This window comes from Macrobrachium rosenbergii, chromosome 12, assembly GCF_040412425.1.
Source record: "Macrobrachium rosenbergii isolate ZJJX-2024 chromosome 12, ASM4041242v1, whole genome shotgun sequence".
Lineage (NCBI taxonomy): Eukaryota > Metazoa > Arthropoda > Malacostraca > Decapoda > Palaemonidae > Macrobrachium > Macrobrachium rosenbergii.
This window is the reverse complement of record NC_089752.1, coordinates 70724788-70751277: the sequence shown is the minus strand read 5'-3', so window position 1 is coordinate 70751277 and position 26490 is coordinate 70724788. Positions and strand designations below refer to the sequence as shown.

General features: G+C 39.4%; 1 protein-coding gene across 40 annotated transcripts in view; it reads right to left on the bottom strand.

Moving 5' to 3' along the window:
* The window catches only part of LOC136843719 (RNA binding protein fox-1 homolog 1-like), a 483433-nt gene that overhangs the window by 57923 nt on the left and 399020 nt on the right, over positions 1-26490 (bottom strand). For all 40 annotated transcript variants that reach the window (XM_067112321.1, XM_067112335.1, XM_067112334.1 and 37 more), the window contains 2 exons: positions 23212-23302; positions 13686-13823 (listed from right to left, as the gene is read on the bottom strand). In XM_067112321.1, coding sequence (XP_066968422.1) covers positions 13686-13823; positions 23212-23302 — 229 coding nt within the window. The remainder of the gene's footprint in view (positions 1-13685; positions 13824-23211; positions 23303-26490) is intronic.

Genomic DNA, 26490 nt, shown 5'->3' with positions numbered 1-26490 from the left:
ATAAGGAATGATCAATGGCTTCATCTTTGGCAAAACGGAGAGGGTAAGCAGAGCAATGCAAACTATGAATCACTTAAAACTCCGTAAAGTCTAAAGAAAGAACCAAGACAGCAGAAAACTCTAAACTCATAGGCTGAGACGGTGACATACCCGGGACCACCAGTAGTGATGTCATGGGATGCAAAAGGATTTTGTATCCTCCATATCCATCTCTGTCCCAAATGGAATGCCTTGTTGTCTATACAGTACTATTCACTCTAAAGAGAGTTGATATTTATTAATATCAAAGCTTTTATACGAAATTTTCTAACATCTTCAAATTTTAAAGCAAATGTACATTACAATTACTTGAGTATTTACACATATTGTCTTCGGAAAAAAATACGCCATAAATGCAGTACACTACTGATAAGACTACTTGTGGTAGTGCTAGGACCCCCCAAAATTTGTCAAGTTGATACACCTTGCTAAAACTGATAATACTTGCCCATTTATTTAAGCCATGAGTTCATACTACACTTTCTTAAATTAGTTCAGAAGGCATTGGGATTGCTATATGCTTTTTTAAATTAGTTCAGAAGGCATTGGGATTGCTATATGCTATGTTGGAGAAACATTCAATAATGTCAATGAAAATGTAATTCATTAACGAAACAACTAAAAATCTGAGACTATGAACCTACAGTAAACCCCCCATATTCATGGGGGATGCGTACCCCCCCCACGCAAACAACTAGAACCCTCGAATACTTAGAACCCTTCTAAAAACACTCAGAACTGCCTATTTTGATAGTTCAAACACAAAAAAAACTAAAAATGCTTATACAGGTGTTATTCTACTTATGATGGCGATAGGTTCCAAAAAAACCATTGTTTGTTGGGAAAAACATATCTCGAATATAGCCTAGCCTACACTAGGGTATTCAGTACCATGTCTACATATATGGTAGCCTAGCCTACACTATAAAGTATACTCTATACATACACGGTATAGTAATTATTAATATCAGCTAATTCTGGAGGTTCATGCAGAGTGACTGATGATAATTCAACACAAAGAGAAATTGAATAACAAACAAGAATTAGCTTAGCCTACACTATGGTATATCGTAAACATATACAGTAGCGTAGCCTACATTATACTCTACTCTATATTCACATATCGTATTATACAAACATCAACATAACGAATATACATTTTTCCCATGGATCTTTTAAAATGTTATGCCTTAATTCACTGTATCCAGTAATATTGTATATATATTCTTATATTGTTTTTGTATTATAAATTGCAATTATAGCGTTCAATGTTTCGGTTTGGAAATCATTTACGTGGTGTTTATTTCGCCGCATTTAACTCAGTTCAGAGTGCTTTTCTTGCTTCTACTTAGCGTAAATGAATCTCTAGATACTTTACAGTAAACCCCCCCATATTCGTGTTCTCACGATTCGCGGACTCACGTATTCGCGGATTTCTCTGTGGAATGTATCTACCCATTATTCGCGGAAAATTCGCCCGTTCGCTGTATTTTTCACTGAGAAATGTTCACTAATTACTGTATTTTCATATCATTTTCATGACTAAATGCACTTTTTGTGATAAAACTATTAAAATACTCAGGTATAAGCATTTTTAGGGGGTTTTTCTTGTGTTTAAACTACCAAAATAGGCAGTTCTAAGTGTTTTTAGAGGGGTTTTAAGTATTCGCGGCTTTTAGCTATTTGCAGGGGGGTGCAGTACACATCCCCCGCGAATACAGGGGGTTTACTGTAATTTATATGGGGCAAGGTTATTTTTCGTTATACTGTAGAAGTGTTTTTAAGTCGAGATATAACTTAAATATGTCTCGTTGTGAAATTAATTTAGCTGTTTTTTTGTTAACCCTTAAACGCCGAGCCTCTATTTACAAAAGTGTCTGTCGTATGCTGGCGGTGTTCGGGAGTTAGCGCAGAAGCAGAAAAAAATTTTTTTTTTTTTAAATCACAGCACACTTAGTTTTTAAGATTAAGAGTTCATTTTTTGGCTCCTTTTTTTGTCATTGCCTGAAGTTTAGTATGCAACCATCAGAAATGAAAAAAACCTTATATATATATATATATATATATATATATATATATATATATATATATATATATATATATATATATATATATATATATATATATATATATATATATATATATATTGGAATATATGACATAAAAAAAAATTTTCATATATAATTGTATACAAATCGCACTTTGCATAAAACGGTTAAAGCTAATGAGTTATTTTTGTTTTGTTGTATTGTACACTAAATTGCGATGACTTTGGTATCTGACAAATTTTAAAGCGATCAAAGCAACACAGAGAAAATATTATCACAAAATGATGCATGAATTAAACGCGCATGGGACGTAAAAAAAGTTTTTTTCTAAAATTCACCATAAATCAAAATATTGTGCTACAGACTTCCCGTTTGTTGCAAAATGAAGGTAGTTGATTGAATATTACTAGACTGTAAGTGTTTTAGTTTACAATTGCATTTTTCGACCATTTCGGTCGAGTTAAAGTTGACCGAAGGTCGAATTTTTTCTATTTATCGTGATTTATATGAAAATATTTAAAAACTGATAAAAGCTACAACCATGAGTTATTTTTTGTTGTATTCTACATGATATTGCGCACATTTTCATGTAAAACACTTTATGTAAGGCCTAATATAAAATGGTGCGAAAATTACAACAAGGTGACTAAAGAAATTCTGAGATTTTCAGCGATACATGTAAGGCGGTAAGGAAAGTTTTTTCAAAAATTCACCATAAATCGAAATATTGTGCTAGAGACTTCCCGTTTGTTGCAAAATGAAGGTAAATGATTGAATGTTACTAGAATGTAAGAGTTTTAGCTTACAATTGCGTTTTTCGACCATTTCGATCGAGTCAAAGTTGACTGAAGGTTGAAATTTTGGCACTTATCGTGATTTATATGAAAATATTTCAAAACTGATAAAAGCAAAAACCATGAATTATTTTGTGTTGTATTCTACATGAAATTGCGCACATTTTCATAAATAAAACTTTATGTAACGGCTAATATAAAACGGTGCAAAAATTACGACAAAGTGACAAAAGAATTTCTGAGATGTTTGGACGAGTTACCACGTGCGGACATAAGGAAAAAGTTTTTTTCAAAAATTCACCATAAATCGAAATATTGTGCTAGAGACTTCCAATTTGTTGCAAAATGAAGGTAAATGATTGAATATTACTAGAATGTAAGAGTTTTAGCTTACAATTGCGTTTTTCGACAATTTAAATCGAGTCAAAGTTGACCGAAGGTTGAAATTTTGGCACATATCGTGATATGAAAATATTTCAAAACTGGTAAAAGCTACAACCATGGGTTGTTTTTAGTTGTATTCTACATGAAATTAAATGCACATTTTCATATATAAAACTTTATGTAACGGCTAATATAAAATGGTGCAAACATTACGACAAAGTGACAAAAGAATTTCTGAAATGTTAAGCAGAGTTACCATGGAGCGCAAGGAAAAAAAAGTTTGTTCAAAAATTCACCATAAATCGAAATATTGTGTTAGAGACTTCCCGTTTGTTGCAAAATGAAGGTAAATGATTGAATGTTACTAGAATGTAAGATTTTTAGCTTACAATTGCGTTTTTCGACCATTTCGATCGGGTCAAAGTTGACTGAAGGTTGAAATTTTGGCACTTATTGTGATTTATATGAAAATATTTCAAAACTGATAAAAGCAAAAACCATGAGTTGTTTTGTGTTGTATTCTACATGAAATTGCGCACATTTTCATAAATAAAACTTTATGTAACGGCTAATATAAAACGGTGCAAACATTACGACAAAGTGACAAAAGAATTTCTGAGATGTTTGAACGAGTTACCACGCGCGGACATAAGGAAAAAGTTTTTTCAAAAATTCACCATAAATCGAAATATTGTGCTAGAGACTTCCAATTTGTTGCAAAATGAAGGTAAATGATTGAATATTACTAGAATGTAAGAGTTTTAACTTACAATTGCGTTTTTCGACAATTTCGGTCGAGTCAAAGTTGACCGAAGGTTGAAATTTTGGCACTTATCGTGATATGAAAATATTTCAAAACTGGTAAAAGCTACAACCATGGGTTGTTTTTAGTTGTATTCTACATGAAATTGCGCACATTTTCATATATAAAACTTTATGTAACGGCTAATATAAAATGGTGCAAACATTACGACAAAGTGACAAAAGAATTTCTGAGATGTTCGGCAGAGTTACTGCGCGCGGACGCAAGGAAAAAGTTTGTTCAAAAATTCACCATAAATCGAAATATTGTGTTAGAGACTTCCCGTTTGTTGCAAAATGAAGGTAAATGATTGAATGTTACTAGAATGTAAGATTTTTAGCTTACAATTGCATTTTTCGACCATTTCGATCGGGTCAAAGTTGACTGAAGGTTGAAATTTTGGCACATTGTGATTTATATGAAAATATTTCAAAACTGATAAAAGCAAAAACCATGAGTTGTTTTGTGTTGTATTCTACATGAAATTGCGCACATTTTCATATATAACACTTTATGTAACGGCTAATATAAAACGGTGCAAACATTACGACAAAGTGACAAAAGAATTTCTGAGACTTTTGGCCGAGTTACCGCGTGGACGTAAGGAAAAAGTTTTTTTCAAAAATTCACCATAACGAAATATTGTGCTAGAGACTTCCAATTTGTTGCAAAATGAAGGTAAATGATTGAATATTACTAGAATGTAAGAGTTTTAGCTTACAATTGTGTTTTTCGGCCATTTCGGTCGAGTCAAAGTTGACCGAAGGTTGAAATTTTGGCACTTATCGTAATTTATATGAAAATATTTCCAAACTGCTAAAGGCTATAACCATGAGTTATTTTTTGTTGTATTCTACATGAAACTGCGCACATTTTCATATATAAAACTTTATGTAACGGCTAATATAAAACGGTGCAAAAATTACGACAAAGTGAGGAAAGAATTTCTGAGATGCGTCACTGATGCTCTGTAGTGCGAGAAGAAAGAAACTGGCACATGCGCGGCTGGGTAATGCTTGTAAGCAAAACAACAGCGTGATCCGTGAACTCCCAGCATTCCTCAAGGCGCATGATTTAAAATCTTTCGCAAACTAGGCCTATAACTATTTTTCCGCAAATATTTAAAAAACTTTTTGTAATCGACGTACCGTACGTCCACTCGGCACCCGACAGACAATTTTAGTCGACGTACGATACGTCCAGTCGGCGTTTAAGGGTTAATAGATGACGTTGGCCATTTGTTTTGTGTAGAAAAATTCAAGATTCAGTTTGCTATTTTCACTTGATTTCATCATAATACAAACTTTACGTATTTATCGTTTATCGGGACAAAAATAGCAGTATTTTGTTCTTTCATGCCCAGTAGTTTTCATTAAAATACTTTCTCTCCAATTTTAATTACGGTAGAGTTTCATCCATGTTGCCGGTGCATGATAATTTATAGTCATTAGCAGTTTGAACATTGTTTTCTCAGCTTCAGCTGCAACTTGCAGCATAAATTTAGCAGTATATTTCCTTGCTGATCTTTTATCCATAGCGAATAAGGGTATAATGTAAAAATATATTAGTCCTATTCTACTTAACATCATTTGTACTATAACCTTCGGTAATTGTGTATTACCTTACGATGATGTTATCCAATTCGATGATAAACAAAACAACAGTTTCTTGGTCGGTTGTTTATGGCTATACGCATTTACGCATGAGTATAATGTCACTAATAATACTTTAATCATTCTCTGTTACTTTTTTAACTAGAAGATGGGATAAATAGTTGGAGGAAAAGAAGCTGGTCTATTGTAATTTGATCTCTCTCGCTGTTTGACTGTATGCTGCTGCCTGCACCCACACGAAACTTCAAAATTTTATAAATATTGCCGTATCGGTATTAATTGCTTACCCCACTGCCAAATCGAATTATCGTAAGGTGAACTATCATAACTCAAGCACTATCTGAGTATTTTAACAGTTTTATCACAAAAAATGCATTTAGTCATGAAAATGAGATGAAAATACAGCAATTAGTGAATATTTCTCAGTGAAAAATACCGTCAATAGGCGGATTTTCAGCGAATAATTCGTACTGTATATAGGCTATGTTCCATAGAGAAATCCAGGAATAGGTGAGTTCGCGAATCGTGAGACCGCAAATATGATATTTTAATGATAAAATAAGGTTTGTTCATACTTACCTGGCAGATATATATATAGCTGTATTCTCCGAAGGTCCGACAGAATTTCAAATTTCGCGGCACACGCGGTGCCGGTCAGGTGGTTAGTACCCATTCCCGCGCTGGGAGGCGGGTATCAGGAACCATTCCCATTTTCCATTCAGATTTTCATAGTGCCGTTGTCTCCTGAGGGGAGGTGGGTGGGCACTACGAATATATATATCTGCCAGGTAAGTATGAACAAACCTTATTTTATCATTAAAATATCATTTTGTTCATGAAACTTACCCGTCAGATATATATATAGCTGAATCGCACCATTGGAGGTGGGCAGAGACAGCATAGGATTGAGAAACAAAACAATGTAGATGATTACACATCTTGGTTCCTTACCTTTTAGCATAGCTGACTTCGTGATTACTGTCACCCAAGTCTGTCTGCTTTACTGGAGTTTCCAACGAGGTAGAGACCTATATGGTTGGAGAGTTCCAGACGATCTGTCAACGGGGGCGTGACCACTATGTGCCCAGATCGTAGCCCTCAAGAAGGAAGCAAAGAGACAAAAATAACCACCTGACCTACCAAACATCGTGACTAGTTAAAAACTAAGGAAAGGGAAGACTGCCCCCACAGTCTACCCACAACCATAAAAACACAACCAAAAATTTTAAAAACTATTCCTAACCATACATTAAAGGATAGGATGGGTACTGCCTCCTTCTCCCAAGATCGTTACCAGCCGAAACGTAAGGTCCCAATGAACAGCAAGACTCATACACTGTTCTTACGTCCTTTAGGTAATGAGAGGCGAACACAGAATGACTTCTCAAAAGGTGGCATTCATAATATCGTTCAGAGCCATGTTCTTTTGAAAGGCTACTGACGTTGCAACAGCCCGAACCTCATGCGCTTTAACTTTCAAAAGTTCAAGTCACTCTCCTGACAACTCTTATGCGCTTCTTGAATGGTGGACCTCAAGAAGAAAGCCAGCGCATTCTTTGACATGGGGACGTCAGGTCTTCTCACCGAGCACCATAACCTGTCTGCAAGACCTCTCGACTCTTTAGTCTTGTTCAAGTAGAATTTTAGAGCCCGAACAGGGCAAAGCAGTCTTTCTGGTTCCTGGCCCAGAATACCCGCCAAACCTTTCAATTCAAAGGACTTGGGCCAGGGGTGAGACGGGTTCTCATTCTTGGCAAGAAAAGACGGTTGGAGAGAACACACTGCATCGTCTCCTTTAAAACCAACTGACTTAGATATTGCATGAATCTCACTGATTCTCTTTGCAGTAGCGAGCCACTAAAAATAAAGTCTTCTTTGTTAAGTTCCTCAAAGAAGCAGCATGAAGGGGTTCAAAAGGGCTTTGCATCAGGAACTTAAGAACCACGTCCAAGTTCCAAGATGGAACCAAAAACTGAGGCACCTTAGTCGTCTCGAACGACCTAATGAGGTCATGGAGGTCCGTATTGTTGGCGATATCTAATCCTCTGTGTCGAAAGACCGCCGACAACATACTCTTATACCCCTTAATAGTAGAGACTGCCAGCTTCGGAACTTCCCTAAGGAAAAGAAGGAAGTCTGCAATCTGGCTCACAGTGGTCGAGGAAGAGGAAATCCCTCTGCGAGTATACCACTGTCGAAATCTGACCACCGATTGATAAACTGCGATCGAGATGTTCTCCTGGCTCTCGCGATCGCTCTTGCCACCTGCTTGAAAAACCTCTCGCTCGCCAGCATTTCGATAGTCTGAGCGCAGTCAGACCGAGAGCGGAGAGGTTTTGATGGTATCGTTCGAGTGGGGCTGTCTGAGTAGATCTGGGCGAAGAGGTAACACCCTTGGAAAGTCTACCAGCAGCGACATTACCTCCGAAACCACTCCTTGTAAGGCCAATACGGAGCGATCAGAGTCATCCTCGTATCTTGCGGCGGCGCTAACTTCCTGACCACTTCTCCCAGGATCTTGAAGGGAGGGAAAGCGTAAAGGTCCAGACGAGACCAGTCCCAAAGAAGGGCGTCTATTGACACTGCTCCTGGATCCAGGACAGGAGAGCAGTAAAGCGGAAGCCTGTTGTTCTTTGGCGTTGCAAACAGGTCCACTAAGGGGCGACCCCATAAACCCCACAGTTTTGGCACACCTCCTGGTTCAGAGTCCACTCTGTCGGGAGCAGTTGATGACGACGACTTAGCAGGTCCGCTCTCACGTTCTGAACGCCTGCTACGAACCTCGTCAAGATCGTAACGTTCCTGGAACTCGCCCACAACAGGATCTCTTTACGCAAGAACGAACAGGAACGAGAATGAGTGCCTCCCTGTTTTTTCAGGTAAGATAGAGCAGTGGTATTGTCCGCGTTCACCTGGACTGTGTGACCGGACACTTGATCTTGGAAGAATCGAAGGGCCAGAAAAATCGCCCCTAATTCCTTCATATTGATATGCCAGGCCACCTGTTCCCCTCTCCAGATGCCTGACACTTCTCTCTTGCCCAGTGTTGCTCCCCACCCCGACATTGACGCTGGCGTGGAGAACAACACTAGGTCGGGTTCGAAGGCTGAGAGACACGCCCTCTGAAAGCCTCGAGGATCCAACCACCACCTGAGATGCTCCTTCACTTGAGGAAAGTTTGAGAGACAACTCGAGATTTTCCTTGTCTTCCCAGTTGTCTTGCAGGAAGAACTGAAGAGGCCTGAGATGTAGTCTCCCTAGGAAAACAAACTTTTCCAGTGAGGAAATGGTCCCCAGCAGACTCATCCACTCCCTCACCGAACAGGTTTCTTTCCCTAGGAAGGCCAGGACTTTTTCGTAGCACAGCTGTTGACGTTCCGGGGACGGAAAAGCCCGAAAAGCCACTGAGTCCATCTGAATCCCCAGATACACGATGGACTGCGTTGGGGTCAGGTGTGACTTTTCGAAGTTGACCAGCAGGCCGAGTTCCCTCGTCAGGTTTAAAGTTGCTTGAAGATCCTCCAGACACCTCTCCCTCGATGACGCTTTCGAATCAGCCAGTCGTCCAAGTAGAGCGACACACGCCTGCCAGATGCAGCCACCTTGCTACATTCCGCATGATGACGGTGAAAATCATGGGAGCTGTGGACAGGCCAAAGCAAAGAGCTCTGAATTGATACACCTTTCCCCTCAAGACGAACCTCAGGAACTTCCTTGACTGAGGATGTATCGGCGTGGAAGTATGCGTCTTGAAGGTCGAGGGATACCATCAATCCCCAGGTCTTAAGGCTCCTAGAACAGACTGCGCCCGTTTCCATCTTGAAAGTTTCTTTCGCGACGGCGGTTCAGGCTGCTGACATCCAGCACAGGTCTCCAACTTCCCGACTGCTTCGGGACCAGGAACAGCCTGTTGTAGAAGCCCGGGGAGTTCAGGTCTCACGACCTGTTCTATTGCTCTCTTGACGAGCATTTGCCGCAGCAGGTCGTATAGGATCTCTTGTTTTCCTGGACCGTCATTTAATGGAGAGAGGTCCAAGGGCGAAAGGCTTAAGGGAGGGGGAGAAAGGAAAGGGATCTTGTATCCTTTCTCTAAAACCGAAAGGGACCAACTGTCTGCCCCTCTCACTTTCCAGACTTGGAAAACGCAAAGAAGCCTGGCACCCACCGGTATCTGGAGGAGAATCACATCACTTCTTGCCCCTACCTCTAGCAAGGGCTTTACCTCTCGAGAGGTTCTTTCCTCGAGAAGAAGGCTTCGAGGATGCTCCGGCACGAAAGGGCTTCTTCATCTTAGGAGAAAGTTGCCGGTTTGACGTCGTCGAGGTCACAGGAACCGCAGGGCGCCGATGACTGAGCCAACAGGTCCTGTGTGGTCTTCTCTTGTAAGCTTGCAGCGATGTCCTTTACCAACGGCCGGGAAAAGATGATTGGAAAGGAGCAAACAACAGTTCTCCTTTCTGTGCCAAGGAGACGGACTTCAGAGCGAAGCCGCAGAATAGAGACCTCTTCTTGAGCACTCCAGTCGCAAAGTCTGAGGCCAATTCGTCAGAACCATCTCGGACCGCCTTGTCCATACAAGACAAGACGCTCAAAAGGTCCGACAAGGAGATCGAGTCCTGACTCCGAGACTTAATGTCCAAAGCTCCAAGACACCAGTCAAGGAAGTTGAAGACTTCTAACGTCTTGAAAAGGCCCTTCAAAAGATGGTCCATCTCCGTAAGAGTCCAGGAATCTTGGCCGTCGACAGATGAGCCCTCCTACTCGAATCAACAAGCGGCGAAGTCTCCCTTAGATGAGGAAGGAAGACGTAAGCCTAAGTCTTCTCCGGTCTCATACCACATCGACGCTTTTCCCGAGAGTCTTGAAGGGGGAAGGGCGAAAGAAGACTTTCCTTGAGCCTTGCGGGAGTCCATCCACAAATGGACTTTCTTGAAGGCCCGCTTAGTGGAGAGCGATTTAGTCATTTTCAGGAATCCCGGAGCTTTCCTAGACTTAGAAGAAGTCAGTTGAGAAGGAGGGGAGAGAGGAACTGCCGGCAGAAACTTGTCAGGAAACAATTCCTTCAACAGCTTGACGAGGATCTGGTAGTCCGACGACGAGGACTGATCCTTCAACTCATCTTCAGACTCCGAGACCTGAGTCTATCTCCAACATCGGGCGGGGAAGAGCAGAGAGAAGTTGGAGAGGAAACACGCCGCAGGGACCTCTGCTTTGAAGAGGAACTGGCGTGCAAAGCAGCTGGAGAACCAGGAACCACACGAGAGCCGACAGCAACGGCAGGTGGAGCGTCTTGAAGGGAGTCAAAAACGTCCATCGGGGCGTCACGTCTGGCAGCATGACGAGCTTCTTGAGCGTCCAGCCGGGCGTCACGTCTGGCAGCATGACGAACGTCATAAGCCTGGCGGCGTCATCAACAAAATGGAGAACATGGCGTCTAGAACGAGAAGGGAGGGGAGGGCGTCCTGGGGTGACGTCAAGGCGATCCTCCCCAACACCCTCTGGGGACGAGTCTAGGGTTCCTTCCACGATGGCGGGCGAAGCAGACGAAGGTGACGAACGAGGAGCAGGAGAAGGAGACCGCCTAGATCTCTTCACTGGAAGTCTAACATCCTTCCGACGAGGACGGGACCTGGACTCTCTCTGCAATGAACGAGGAGAGTTGCTGCTGCATGGAGGCAATAAGGGTCCTCGTTGGTGACGCCTCTCTCTGGAGAATCACGGAACCTAGAGGCAGAAGGACGAGGGGCGTCCTAATCCTCTTCTCTTGAGGAGGGAGAGCTCTTGGGCGCTCAAAAACGTCTTCTTGGGATGACGTCCGGTACTTCTTTGCGGGGAAACGCATCCACAAACTCTGGCGAGGAGCACAGAGTAGGAGAGAGAGGGCGTGAAGCGTCCTCCTCCCTAAAGCTTCTCTTAAGAGGGCGAGAGTCTATCTGACGGTTCCAACCCCTGCGTGGGGAGGGCGTGTCAGAAGACGAGAAGCAGTCCTTCAGGACCCGAACACGAGATCGAGCCTGGGCAGCCTGGGAAACGTCTTCAGGACCTGCCGAAGGGCGCCAGACCGGTGGGGGTTCCCGTCACCCTCCTTCGGCTTTCGACATGCTCTCCCTGAGTCCTGGGAGTCCAGCAGAGGTCCAGGCCTAGAGGCATGATGGGGCGGTCTGACGCCCCCTCCACTGCACTGGGGGCACTAGTCACTTCACAACACTTATCTTGGAGAGCTGACACTTTAGATTCTAAAGCACGAATCGATTCCATCATAGCGGAAAGCATATTAGTCTCCACTGGCACGATCTCAGGGGCAGGAGACAAAACCACAGGGTTAGGATCTAAAGGTACAGGGGAGTTAGGGCCGACATCAACACTTCAAAGAGAAGCACTCCTGGAGGAAGACCTCCTCAGTCGATCACGCTCCAACTTCCTCACATATTTTATCATACGCTCTCCATTCATTTTCAGACAAAGAAGCACATTCATCACACCTATCATTCAACATGCATATATGCTTCCTACAGTTAGAACAAATAGTGTGAGGGTCAACCGCAGCTTTCGGCAACCTCACCTTACATTCAGACATCACACACGCACGGTAACTAGCAGAGCTAGACCCAGACATAATGATAATCTAAATCAAAACCCAAAGAAAAGTCAAAAAAAAAGTATGCCGATCTACCGATCCAAAGTCAAAATACCAAAAGACAATGAGATACTCAGTAATCTAGAAAAAAGCAAATCCTATGACGGAGGTGCAGACAACAGTTGTTAACAACACCGGCGACAGAGAAAATCTGAATGGAAAATGGGAATGGTTCCTGATACCCGCCTCCCAGCGGCGGGAATGGGTACTAACCACCTGACCGGCCACTGCGTGTGCCGCGAAATTTGAAATTCTGTCGGACCTTCGGAGAATACAGCTATATATATATCTGACGGGTAAGTTTCATGAACAAAATGGTTGTTTACTGTATACAGTGAAATAAAAAAAAATACAAAAATAGGAAAACATATATCCCTATATGTTTTTGCTAACTGTTCTGTGAATTTTTCCTTCAGACATTTATGGTCAAGCAACAATTTTGCAGTTTAACACAAAATACAAGAGCAGTGGTTGACTTTATGCAACCAAAAAATGAAATACCTGAAAGGTGCACAGTACAATTTCAAATATGACCAAAATATCAATTAAACAGTTACTAATTCTTTTAAAAAAGGGAAGCTTTTAAGATATAACAGTGGCCAAATATCTAAGGTTTCACTGTTATATAGGGGAGAAGCAGATGGTTTATGAACACTTGGTCAGACATGAATTTAAACTATAATCCCCACAAAACACTAGACCCCATCTGTTTAGAGTGCTAAACATACAATACAGCTCTGAATCTTGAGCACATTTCAGAACACTGTTCCTGTCCAGTTTGATTTGAAAGCAAGGCCAGATGGTTTTTTTTTTGAGGGGGTTTAAGATGAGTGATATACTGTACAATACACGAGCAATATTTTATTTTTTTCTCATTAGAATTTAAGACCTAATAAACATGAGACATTTTATGTCCACGTACAAGGGGGTTCCTAACTTCATAATGGCCTTTTTAATAATCACAACATAGCTTTAAAATGGGTATAGTACAGAAAGTGTATTGATTATATTGTAGCATGGTATTTACTAAATCACCTCTTCAACACATTTCAATACATAAATCACAAAAAATTTATATTAAAAATGACAAGGGTAGACCCCTCCATGTAGCAAATTTTGCTACTAAAAATCTAAGTCACCGATGATGCCCACAGTTGCACCATACTCATCAATTAATCTTTATAATGCCAGCTACAAACAAACCATTAAATTTAGAGCAACGCACTTACATTCATTGTTATTTATCATGTAATTGCCTTATAGGGAATATAATGGTGAAATAACATTGTTTAACAAGAGTACAGTATCTCGTAAAATGTGTCATCCACTCATTGTACAAGCACTGAAAGAACATAAAAGAACACTCACCCCAAACATATTTCTAAGGTCAGGATCTCTAAATCTGAAGGGAATATTGGAAACATGAAGTCGTTTGGGCTGTTCTTTGGCAGGGGCTGGTGTTCCAGGCTGACCATTTGCTGCTCCATCACCATTTTCACCTTCACTCTGCAATACACAAACAGTCATCAGTACCTATACATCAATTATAGTATCAATTAAGAAGACAAGTATTAACTAAATGGTTCACAATCACATTTCAGAATTACAGCAAAAGTTTAACATAACTGCATACTATTTATTTTTGCCTTTTTTCTCAAAAACTCCATCTTTTGACAATTCTAAAAAACCTAGAGTTGTTCTGTGAAAAACTATGTACATAAAAAAAAGCAACAGGTTTTACACCCTCTAGTCCAACACCTGCAGAAGCTAGACCTTGCCATAAATAACAGTCATTCAGTGAAAAAAGCCTCTACTGTATAAATAAATTTTGGATGTTGGTAATGTTCAACATGAATTCCTCTCAATTATGTTTTACACAGTTGTTGGGATTATTACTGTATCTATCAGTGGCAGGGGAATCATCTCTGGGGTAACAAATTTAGCTGTCTTATGCTGGGTGATGGCCACTGGGAACAATGTTCTTAAAATCTAGAAGTAAAAATTGTTATATGGTTTTACAGACTTGAGCTACAGTTGCTTTCCTAACTTCTGATTACTGATTTGCAGTAGGTACCAAACGATTACCTTCTATGTTGCTAAAAGCCATATTGGTAATTATTTTATTTTTGTGTTATTCTAAGTTTCCATATAAACATTCAACTGATTCCAAGGAAACTGCATGCAAAATAATGAAATTTTAGCTTACAACACAGGAATTGACATAATAGTAATAATAATAATAATAATAATAATAATAATAATAATAATAATAATATACATGAAAATGAATAAAAGTATGTGTGTGTATGTGCCACAATTACTCTGAAACACACGGAGCAATTTCAACCAAATTTGGTATACATATGACTTACTATCTAGAAATCACCACTGACATCACTAGCACCAAAAGTGGCAGGGAGGGCTTCCCTGAAACAGGACTGGTTATGCCCGCAGACTTAGTAACTTTACAAATTTATCATACCAGATTTCGGTATACATATGACTTACTATCTAAAAAAAGAATACTGTGGGGGAAGACATCAATGGCATCAAAGGGAGTGGGGGTTGGGAAAGTGGGAGAGAGAGAGAGAGAGAGAGAGAGAGAGAGAGAGAGAGAGAGAGAGAGAGAGAGAGAGAGAGAGAGAGAGAGAGAGAGAGTATTTATGAGCTGTCATTCAGTTATCCCAGGCAGCGCCGGATTGGTCAGCTAATAATAATAATAATAATAATAATAATAATAACTGTAATCAAAATGAATAGCAAGAACTAACCATTCACATTGTTCCAATTCCAATTTTACAAGAATTGGTAATTCAAATGACTTTTTTTTAAAAGATTCAGCTCCAATTAACACTGAAGTCAATTCCCCTATATTGAAGAAATCCATTGCAAGAGCTGTGTCATTTCATCCAAGGAAGAGCTGCAGTGACAAATGGGTGCTCTAAAAGCTTTCTTCCATCAGCATAGTCCTATGTGTTTTCCATTTGGAATCCTACCTTCTAAATTGCTGCAGTTATTACAAGCCAAAACGCACATTACAGAATAAAACATCATAAAACTCAATATCACTTTTTTGGGTATAAGAGAGAGAGAGAGAGAGAGAGAGAGAGAGAGAGAGAGAGAGAGAGAGAGAGAGAGAGAGAGAGAGAGAAATGTTAAGTCTGGGGTGGCAGAGGTCATTTCCTTATATTGATTATTGACATTCGTTGCCCAGCTTCTTTTACCTCCTTTCTTATAACTTATTTACCACGTATTTCAGACGTATCAACTTAAGTTCTGTGTATACACAATCACGGTAAAATAATGGGGGAGGGGGAGGGGGATAATCTACCAACCAAGAGCGAGGTCTTAGGTAGAATGTTAAGAAAATGTTGCTGTGGCAAAACGAATGTAAACAGCACGTCCAAAATGTGGCAAAACAGACTCGCTTGATATACATAATCTTTGTGTAAGCGTTATTTCTTTCCGCGTTACTTGATAATAACTAATCAACGATTGGATCAACCTATGTGCCATTCTTTTGACATTTTGCAGATATGTATAGGGAACCTTGTATGCAAAAACTGTACAGAGATTTCATTTCCGAGCAAGTGTTTAAATCTTACGGAGCCGCTGAAGTGACCCACAAAGCCATCGATACATTATTTTGAATATCAATTGTTCAACGTCTCTTTTACACTCACAATTGCTTTTCACAAACAAAAACAAAGACCGTGATAACACCGAGTTTCATAACGAAAATTTCTTTAACGAGAAAAAGCTCCTGTATCAGATGAAATTTAACAGTTAAAAATACGTAATAAAGCAAAGGACTAATAAAAGCCTTTAATAACTAATAACTCAACAGTATGTGTGTGTGTGTGCACGTTTCTGTTCCGGAAAAAGTCTTAAAAGTTCTTTCCAGATTTTTAGTTTCCTTGCTGCGGTGGCACTGCAGCTATGCGGCAAAACCAGCTTGGTTTTAAAAATCATTTTCCATATAAAAAAAAAACGTAACTATTAACAGTGGCCATCTGGCGCCAAAAGAAATTCTCAAACCTCTGGCAACCAAACGGCGCCAAATCAATACGGAGAGATCCTGTGACGCCAAACAACAGCAACACTGATGGTAGCGACTGCGCTTTTCGTCGCCGTCGTTTCCCCTTTCCCTCCTCCATCCCTCCCTCCCTCCCTCTCTCCCTGAATTCGGCTTTTAGGGAGGGGATGGCAACAGGCGTCTTCGCTCACAAAGGAAATCAGGATTCTCTCTCTCTCTCTCTCTCTCACTCTCTCTCCGCGCCTTTGATTTTACCTCCAGCGTTAGAGGAAAACCAACTTGCTCTAAACGATGATGTCCGATTAAAAGGATCTCTTCCCTGTGCTAAACGCCTGCATTAACACACCGAGACCCTTGTTACCTTTTCAAACTTTCTTTCACGAGCAATGGCTTCATTATGTTAGGTTTGCATCTAGTAACTCAAGTTGTTCACGTGACTATAAACATCACAACTAATTAAAAGAAAACAAACAAAATATCTGTTAATGTACACTACGACCTACAGCTGCATACAACGAATAAGACAGGGATTTGTCCGCTTTATGAGGCACCGGAATTTTACAACTGTATTAGTTTCGTTAGTTACAAAGCCAACCCATCTGTCACACACAATTTTTCACGTTTCGCTTTAGTTCCAAGAGGCGTAATAATTACTCGAAAATTTGCGAGTATAAACTGTGAATATTAACTATTCTTTACCATCAAGAAATGTCCCTATAAATTTAAAATAGGACTTACTTGCCCCTTACTGGAATAGTTCACCCCTATCTGGGGAGTTTCTTCGCATACTGTTTTACTTGCTAGTACACCCTAAACATTCCTTCCAACTTGGATGCACTTCAACTTCGTTCTTGAGGTGACCATTCAACAGTGCTTCTTCATTTGCTCAATGTATATCGCCTCTGCTATTTGTTTGTTATTTTTTGTATGCATCGCGCTCTGTAACCCCTTATACTTTAAGGAAGACGCGACTTCGAGGTTAGCTCTATTGATCTGTCCATGCCCATCAGTTCCAGTGTGAAATTCTGTCCTCCACTGCATTCCCCCATTCCTGTCGTTTTGCAGGGCACTTGTCCCCAAAAACACATTTCCTGCATCGATCGAGTTTGATCCAGCCACACATTCCAGAATCGATCTCTTCACCATAAATAATTATGATTAACACGTACCCAAACTGGAGAGAGAGAGAGAGAGAGAGAGAGAGAGAGAGAGAGAGAGAGTTGGGGGGGCGGGGGACTTTTCTACTTGACCTCACATTGAACCACTTACATCTGAAGTCTTAGCGCCCAAATTTAACCTTCAAGGAAATGGCACCTAGTAAATCCAATTCAAAGGGGAGCAGGTAGTTCCCGAAGGGCATTACGAAAAGATGAGGTCAAAAATTCACCCACCATGCTCACCCAAAAGCAACATCTGATGAATGGCTCTATCCACCTCGGTTTTGAGGATACTTCATCTGAGTCCTATTTGTAATTTGATATGACGGAAGACTATATATTTTCGAAAAGAAATAACAGAATAATTGTTTTTCCACCTCTTTCTCTCTCTTTCTCCCTACCCTCAGATGCAGATAAAGGCCCGATCGGTTGGTCCTTGATCAGGATTCGCCCCTGAGGTTTCTGGCTTGTGAGGAAAATGAGCCGACTGCGTAGAAACATATACCTAATAACCTCGTGATAATTATATCAGTGCTCTAAGCTTAACCTAAGTATACATACCTCGCCTACTTCTACCGTATGAGCAACAGCTTCATGTATCTAACTGTTTTATGACTTGCAGTTCTGATACCCGACAAGAAATCTGCAAGATACTGTAGGCTCATAACAACGGAACAAAACGATTTTCCTTTCTCGAAATAAGTAATATGATGAAATACAACCAAAATTACGCATACTTCTACATTAAATTTTCTAATGAGTAATAAAAGTTAAGTATACCTTAGTTTAACCAGACCACTGAGCTGATTAAAGCTCTCCTTGGGAGGGCTGGCCCGAAGGATTAGACTTATTTTACGTGGCTAAGAACCAACTGGTTACCTAGCAACGGGACCTACAGCTTATTGTGGAATCCGAACCACATTATGCCGAGAAATGAATTTCTATCACCAGAAATAAATTCCTCCAATTCTTCATTGGCCGGCCGGAAACTCGAACTCGGGCTTAGCAGAGTGCTAGCCGAGAACTCCACCGACTCGTCCAACGAGAAACTTTCCAATGAGTAATAACTTAACGTGAAATAATCCCCGAACTGGTACACAAGTGCTCTGATGACGGAATGGGATTTCTTCCCCTGGCAGGCTGCAATGTGAAGAGCTCCTTCAAAGAACGCCCTCCCACCCCTCCCCCCCCCCGCTTTCCCTCTCGCTCCCACTGGTGAGCTTAACGCATGACAGTTAAATATTTACGATACCGTATTGGCAGCAAAAGTAGCTATGCGCAAACTGGTTTAAAATACAGCTAACAACATATTATGGAATGGAATGGTATTTTATATATAGGTGCATACACAAATACACCTAATACAGTCTTTTCAATATGGAACTTACCTAACGTGCATTTCGAAGTTTTTCCCTTGCTCTCTTTTCTCCATATCATCATATCATATACTAATCATTTACTTACCTTTCATCAGTTTCTTAATCTTATGCCATTTTTCTACTATTCACCATTCTTATAATTAAGACTATTTTAAAAATGAGCCTATTCCATTCCTCTCTCTCTCTCTCTCTCTCTCTCTCTCTCTCTCTCTCTCTCTCTCATATAGATGGGGCCACTCGAAAAGTACTAACCCAGTCGAGGGTAAGGTTGGCTTACACTGCTTTTTTTTTTTCCTAAACACCAGTTGGTTCTCTTCCCTTATATTTATTTTTGCGATGTAATGGTTACCTTTATATGCATGTATTCCAATCACTTTTTCTTATAACAACCTTAGGGATGAAAATACCTCTACAAATCTTGGTTGATAATTTCCGAGAACTTTTTTCAAACAATTATATTTTTCATGATTTTATTTACTTCCTCATCCAGTATTTCAATCGTCAATGAAACATTATACCAAGAAAGAAAAATATTTGGCTCGCTATTTTGGATAATTAAATATTTTCCATTCATCACATATTTAATCTTTACCTAGTAAATGAAATGACTCTATTCATATAAATCTGGCTCAAAGGCAATGGATTTTCTTCTTCAGTAAGAGCGCCAAGGGCCAACTCACCCACCGCATCTATCTCACTGGGAGAAAGACTACTTACCACCAGCTGAGCAATGCACTGGATGGAGAAAGACAATGAGAAAATGGGGGTGAGAGTCACAAGACCACTAAAGGCCCAAAGAGCGAGTGCTCAGGGGGAAACGGCCACGTAGGAGGTAGTGCCGTCAGTGCACCTCATGCAGTGCACTGCAGGCATTACTTGAGGTTGTTTGCAGCGCCCCTTCGGCCCTTAGCTGCGACCCCTTTCATTCCCTTTTTACTCTACTGTACTGTACTTTCCACCCTCTCCTACCAATTGGCCTTTGTGCAAAATTCTGTATTTTATTCTTGGAAGGGACGTGAGGAATACAGATGGAACACGTATTTATATACCTCCGTAGTTAAAATGGCCCTGATCCGTAAATATACGCCCTTAACGGCGCAGATAAATTATGTAAGCTACGTATATGTATATGTATATATATATATATATATATATATATATATATATATATATATATATGTGTGTGTGTGTGTGTGTGTGTGTGTGTGTGTGTGTATTAAACAGTTAAAGGTTTCAATGTTACTATTAAATCGAAGAAACAAGAAATGGGAAAAAGAAAGCCTATGAAATATGAATAACACAAGCACAGTCGAAAGATTTCAGACTACAGACATGACTGCAGAACCTCGCGATTTTTTACCACTTTGTCCATCTAATAAGCTGTCTCAATATTCGCTCTGCAGCAGCAACTGTTCACGCCATAATGCCACGGAAGCACTCAAATGGGGACCCCATCCATCAAAAATTTCCGACACTGTCCCGAGTTTCTTACTTGATGTTATTCTAAGATGTATATAATGCTATTTATATACTTTAAAAAAGACTAAAGGGAAAATTCCGTACGGCTGTGGTAGTACCAGCTATGCTGTATGGCACAGAAATAGCAGGTATGACAACGACACAGAAGAAAATGGACGTTGCAGAGAAGAGAAATTTAGGACGGATGGCTGGTGTACCGAGGGAGGATAGAATCTGGAATGAGTATATACTCGTACGATGGTCAACAAAGGTAGCTGAAGTATCAAAGAAAGTGCAGGAGGGGAGACTGATATGTGTGAGGGAGCACTTGAGAGAAAGGGGACTTGACGAAGCAGAAACGCAACACACACGTAGATGGAAGCGGCTCATACAAAACGGCGTCCCCGTATAGAAACGGGACTAAGCTGAGAAAAAGATATACTTTAAAAACGTACGGTTCGATGCTGAGTATAGCGAAGCTCAGAAGAATAAATACCAATGACATTCCCTTCAGAAAAATTTAACAAATGAATTCCCTTTCGGTAAGAGTCTTTTAAGACTTACACTTCCAGACGCGGAAAATGTAACCAGAAACACGACACGACCGTTTTTCGTAAGTTACAAAAGGAAACGCGAGGAAGGCAATCAGTTGCAACATATATTATACTTGAATCACTCTCAGACAACGCACGAGTAAATATTGCAAAAAAAGAAAAACACAACAAAAGCAAGGGGTTTTGAATGACGCCTTTTCAATGGTTGCAACCTATTACACTTAGTACGAAAGCTCTTTAAAAAAATCGGGCAAAACACATCTTTAAATATTTTAAATGACACTCTACAATTCCTCCCTCTAACTGTTATAAAGATACTTCAAATATCGGGAGATGCAAAATGGTCCTATTCCTTAGTTGTGTTAAACGCCTGTGCGAATGCGTAACTATATCAATCCTATTGTCATATTGCTATTGCAAGCTAAAACCATCACACTGCATTCCTTCCTTCCAGACCGATAGTGGCATTTAAGACAAAAGAAAGTCTGCAATTATATCACATCACCAAACTAGAAGTATTTTCTTTCTGTGAAGATGTTAAAACAAAATGGGAGGGGCCACGCAGCATTAGTAAGTGGTGAACTTACTATTCCCACAACAAAACGACCAACCTCCTAAGGACGAGGGCTATAACATAGGACGCGAGTGACATAAATATTTTGGAGCTTTGACAATGATTCAAAGGTGTAATTTTCGGGGCAGAACAGTAATCTTACAAGTTAATCGTAGTGGTTTAAGTGTATTGGGCGTCAGTAGATTCCTAGAGGCTTGGTAGCATTACATCAGAGAGAGAGAGAGAGAGAGAGAGAGAGAGAGAGAGAGAGAGAGAGAGAGAGAGAGAGAGAGAGACTAATGTTTAAAATATTGTTATGAGTCATCAGGCTTATCAAGACTGAAGTTCAAAATATTTACAAGAACTGCTGCGTACAATACTGCCAACGAAAAAAATCAAGATACAAATCAAATGACGGTTCTAGCCTTCCAATATCGCCCCAAGAGTGTATTTTTTTTAGTGTTATGTAAGTGTACATTTGACAAATAATACGGATGGTGCCTTATGATTTTTCCAGTGTCTCTGCTAACGTATGAGTTAGTCAAATTAATTTATGGATCCCAAATATCGCCTTCCGAGGAGTTAGACCTTTAAAGAAGCTTACTGTTCGTAACTGCAGAGGGTGAATTTAGAAGCTGAATTCAGAGTTCAGTACGGTTACAAGTTATCATCGATATCCACAGGAAACACTGCAATACAGAACAAAGTGGATCCTGAATATTCGCAAAGATTGAAATTAACTTTCTCAAATTAACAAAAAACTACAATCATTCTATAACAGTAGGCCACTGAGGTTGCAAGTCCCCAACTGACATCTTAGCAAAACCTACCATTTTGAGCCACTCGATAAAATTTGCTTTTCATTCAGGGGATTTTAAAACAATCATAAACAACCATGACAGTCGGGGATTTTACAATATTTCTCCAACCCTCAATCAATGGTGGTTATTATATATGTAAGCCAATTTCCATAATTACAGGACTTCATCGGGTTACTGAAAAGTTGATCTTTAAACACTTACATAATGACCTCGATTCTTAAGTTGTTTCCTCAATGCTACCACGTGTACACAAATCAACTGGGAACTTTTGGATATAGATAATTGCAAGACAGCATTGACAACAGTTAGGAGCGCAGACTCGGTCAAATGTAGTATTGCCCTTAACTTGGTTTTACCTTTAAAAAAACTTGTTCCTCAAAAACCAGTCTGTCCTTATATTAACGTTAGTCTTTGAAACTCAAAGATCAGAGCCATCAGATTTTGAGATACGTCTTCAAAATAAACTGTTTCTTTGTGCCTTCTAATAATCCTATTAACTTAAATTTGACCCACAATGATATCTTTCTTTTCACAATACTTCATTTGCACGATTTGAAAAGCAAACTGTGTTTTTCTATATCTTATATAACCATTTCTCTTACTGTTTCAAAAGCAAACAAAATTGTTCTATAATTTAGAGAAGTATTTCTCTTATTATGCAAAATAATAAAAGGTTTTATATATATATATATATATATATATATATATATATATATATATATATATATATATATATATATATATATATATATATATATATATATGGCAAAGGTATTCTTTTTATATTTTTCTTACTGTTTAAAATGCCAACGGGAATTTTCTAAACTTTCAAGCTTTGCTCTAGTGAATGCTTGTTTGTAGATTATTAAGGCACACGAAAATTGCAAAGCATCACAATCTTAATTAGAAAGAAACAAATGAATATTTTGCACTTACCGCATTAACAGCTGCTTGTTCCACACCGTTAGCTACCACAGGTGGACCGACAGGTACTTGTACTGCCATACCCCCCGCTACCGTCGCCGCACTGCCGAGAAAACAAAAACAGGGTTTAGTCATGAAACTTCCAAATTTCTTGAAAGACACTAGCTCATGCTTCTCCCAGGATGTACTCGTATAGGAATTACAGTATATGGGGGTAGGGGTATGAGTAACGCGCTGCTTTTTAATCAAACAAAAGTTCAACACAGAGGCCTGGAACCTTAATGATGTCCACTGCAGCCACCGACAGAAGCAAATCTTAGCAGTTCAAAGACAGCTGCTGTCTTTGAGCGAAACGTTATCAGTAAGCCCAGGTTCAATATGGGGACAGGAGCAAGAAGGCTGAACGTCAGTGCCTCTCGTCATCAGTATCAAAATAAAATTCATTCAATGTACCGGATTAATTCTGTATGGAGCAACGACTGCGATCAAATATTTTTCACTACCTGACTTACATTAGTATATAAAAAATCTAATTCCCAGTGTACAGTGTGAGCGCTTAAAAAAATTACATCAGTATACCTAGCAACCAAAGGGATATTGTGAACATAGCAAAGTTTATGACTACTTATGACTTATATATGTCTAAAATGTCCAAATGCAGAATTGCAAACAATGCAATATAATAAAGACCGAAACATGAAACAAAATAATGTTGTGAAGTAAATCACACAGGCAGATGCCCCATAAGACTGAGTTAATGCCAACGAAACATATAATACTAATCAAAAAGTATGCTAAATATGAAAATAACCCAAATAAAAATTACATAACAAAAGATTATTGTATAACATTATTATCATACAACAAGCCCATTTCGTTAATCAAATAATAATCTACAGCATATGGGACACCAATGGTACTTACAACTAATGGCCAGGTGACGAAGTAGATGTTTGAAAGAAATCTATACATTATTTTTGTAATACCCAAGCACAATTAAGACACTGCACAGCCCGATGCATAAAATTTGTGGGAAGTGAGATATGAATAAAGCCTTTGAAAATACCAGATCTCACACACACCACCTACTGGGGAGTAGCAGATCCAAGACCATGTCTTCTTTTGCACCTTCCGGAGGTGTTACGTAGCACTGCTAACATGGTTAATCACTGTCCCTCACATCTCATAGCTTCTAATTTAGTCTAGAATTTCACCTTACACTCTCTTTCCAACAACTGTGACGTTCTTTAGTTAGTTTTTGATACGTATGGTGGAAAAAGAACATTTATATAAATAACCAGCATTCCTCTGCGGCCAAGTGCAAAAAAGTACTTGAAAATTCTCAATGAAGGTCAAAATATCATTATACAAGGTGGAAAATCTAAAATCTGAAAATAAAAAGCATAAAAAGAAGAAATACAGTTACTCTCTGAAGCTGTATCAGCTCATTAATTGTCGTCTTCGCACCACTGGAAGCATTTTTCCATATTTATTAACCTTTGATTTGGAATTCTTCAGGTGCAAGAATCGCTTCCCACCCATTAATTCTACTTCCCCTAATCACATTCTCTTCCATTATTCTCCCTCCTAAAACGTGTTCAGTTTCAAGCAGTGCCAAAAGCTATAAATGCTAATTTTGCCTATATGTTATTTTCTGAGTGTTATGAGAGTGTAGATTTGACAATTAGTATGGAGGGCGCGGTATGATTCTTCACATGTCTGCATTCATGTGTGACAAATGAATCGGGGAACTTTCCGCAGAGTGGGCCCACATAAGAAGCCGACTAACCCTCCTTTGCCTAGTATTCTTTTAAATTTCCCCATATGCAAAGGCATTAACGATGAACACACGTTCTTCACGTTTACCCAGATTTGCTTTAGATGTCCTGATTGGTTTACACATAGGCTCGATGTGCTTCTACGTATCCATTTCTCGTCGGTGTATAAAACTACCGTGGGGATGCAATCCTTTCACTGATCTTTTAGATATTTAAATCAACTTCATTTCAGTAAAAATTACTTCAGGATTTTTTTTACAACTGCCATTTGTTTGGCTGTATTATTCCGACAGAGGAAGGGTGGTCGTGACAGGTCCTTAGAATTAAGTTTATCCAATATACGTTTTATCAAATACATGTTCCTCTAAAAAACAAGAAATATACTTAAGCTGACTATCCAGCATCTCCCTAATCAACTGACAACCCCATTTCTTAATTCAGATCGAACATTAAAATTTTCCGGTGGGCACAAGAAAGACAAACAGTCTACAAACAAATAGAAACAAATAAAAAAAAAAACTAAAACTAACACACACACACACACACACACACACACACACACACACACACACACACACACACACACATATATATATATATATATATATATATATATATATATATATATATATATATATATATATATATATATATATATATAAAATGTACAGCTCCCTATAATCAGGCACACGTCGGCCATCGGAGAAAGTCTTAGTCATAAAAGGAAAAGAATAACAAAACACTTTATTGCTGAGATTACGAAATTACACATTTCCCTGAATCACATCTAAAAAAATTAAAGTCAAGAAATATTTTAAAATTTAAGTTCTTTAAAGGGGTATAGGCATTTTCAATTTTTTCAAAAAGTGAAGGTTAGAAAACGGTGGAATACTGACTAGTAACGAAAAAAGGGGAGGAAAAAATCTCCTGAAACATGCAATTCGTCAATGAGGATGAAATATGGGCCACAAAATGAAAGCATTTGACCCAAGGCCGACAAAAATTACTGTAACAGAAACGGAGGAAGAAAAGGAGGGCTCTGGCGTCCCAAAAGAAGGCGATGGTGAACTATTCACATTCAGAATAAACCCAGAATCGTACAATCACAAAGGACTTTCAATGACAGAAAACGTCATATCAATGTCAATTCATCTGAACTGCCGAAAAGTCTTCAGCAACTTTAATCTGAATTAACTTAAAGTACCTATGGAATCCGAAGACCTGCTCATCTACCCATTTTAATAAACTCAAATTAACGAGAAAAGCTTCTATTAAGGACAAAAAGAGCATAAGCCAGTCATTTCGTATTTTTATTTAAAGTGCCCTGACTCAAAGTAACTGCGATTCACTTAAAGTCTGGTGTGACATTGTTTTACAGTACGGTGTAATTCGATATTAGAAGCAACCCTTAACTTATACTGTGAAAGAGGAAGATTTCCCATAAGCTTATCGCATTTCATTCCAATGCGTTTGTATATAAAATAATAAAAACAACAAATTGCTTTTTTAAGTG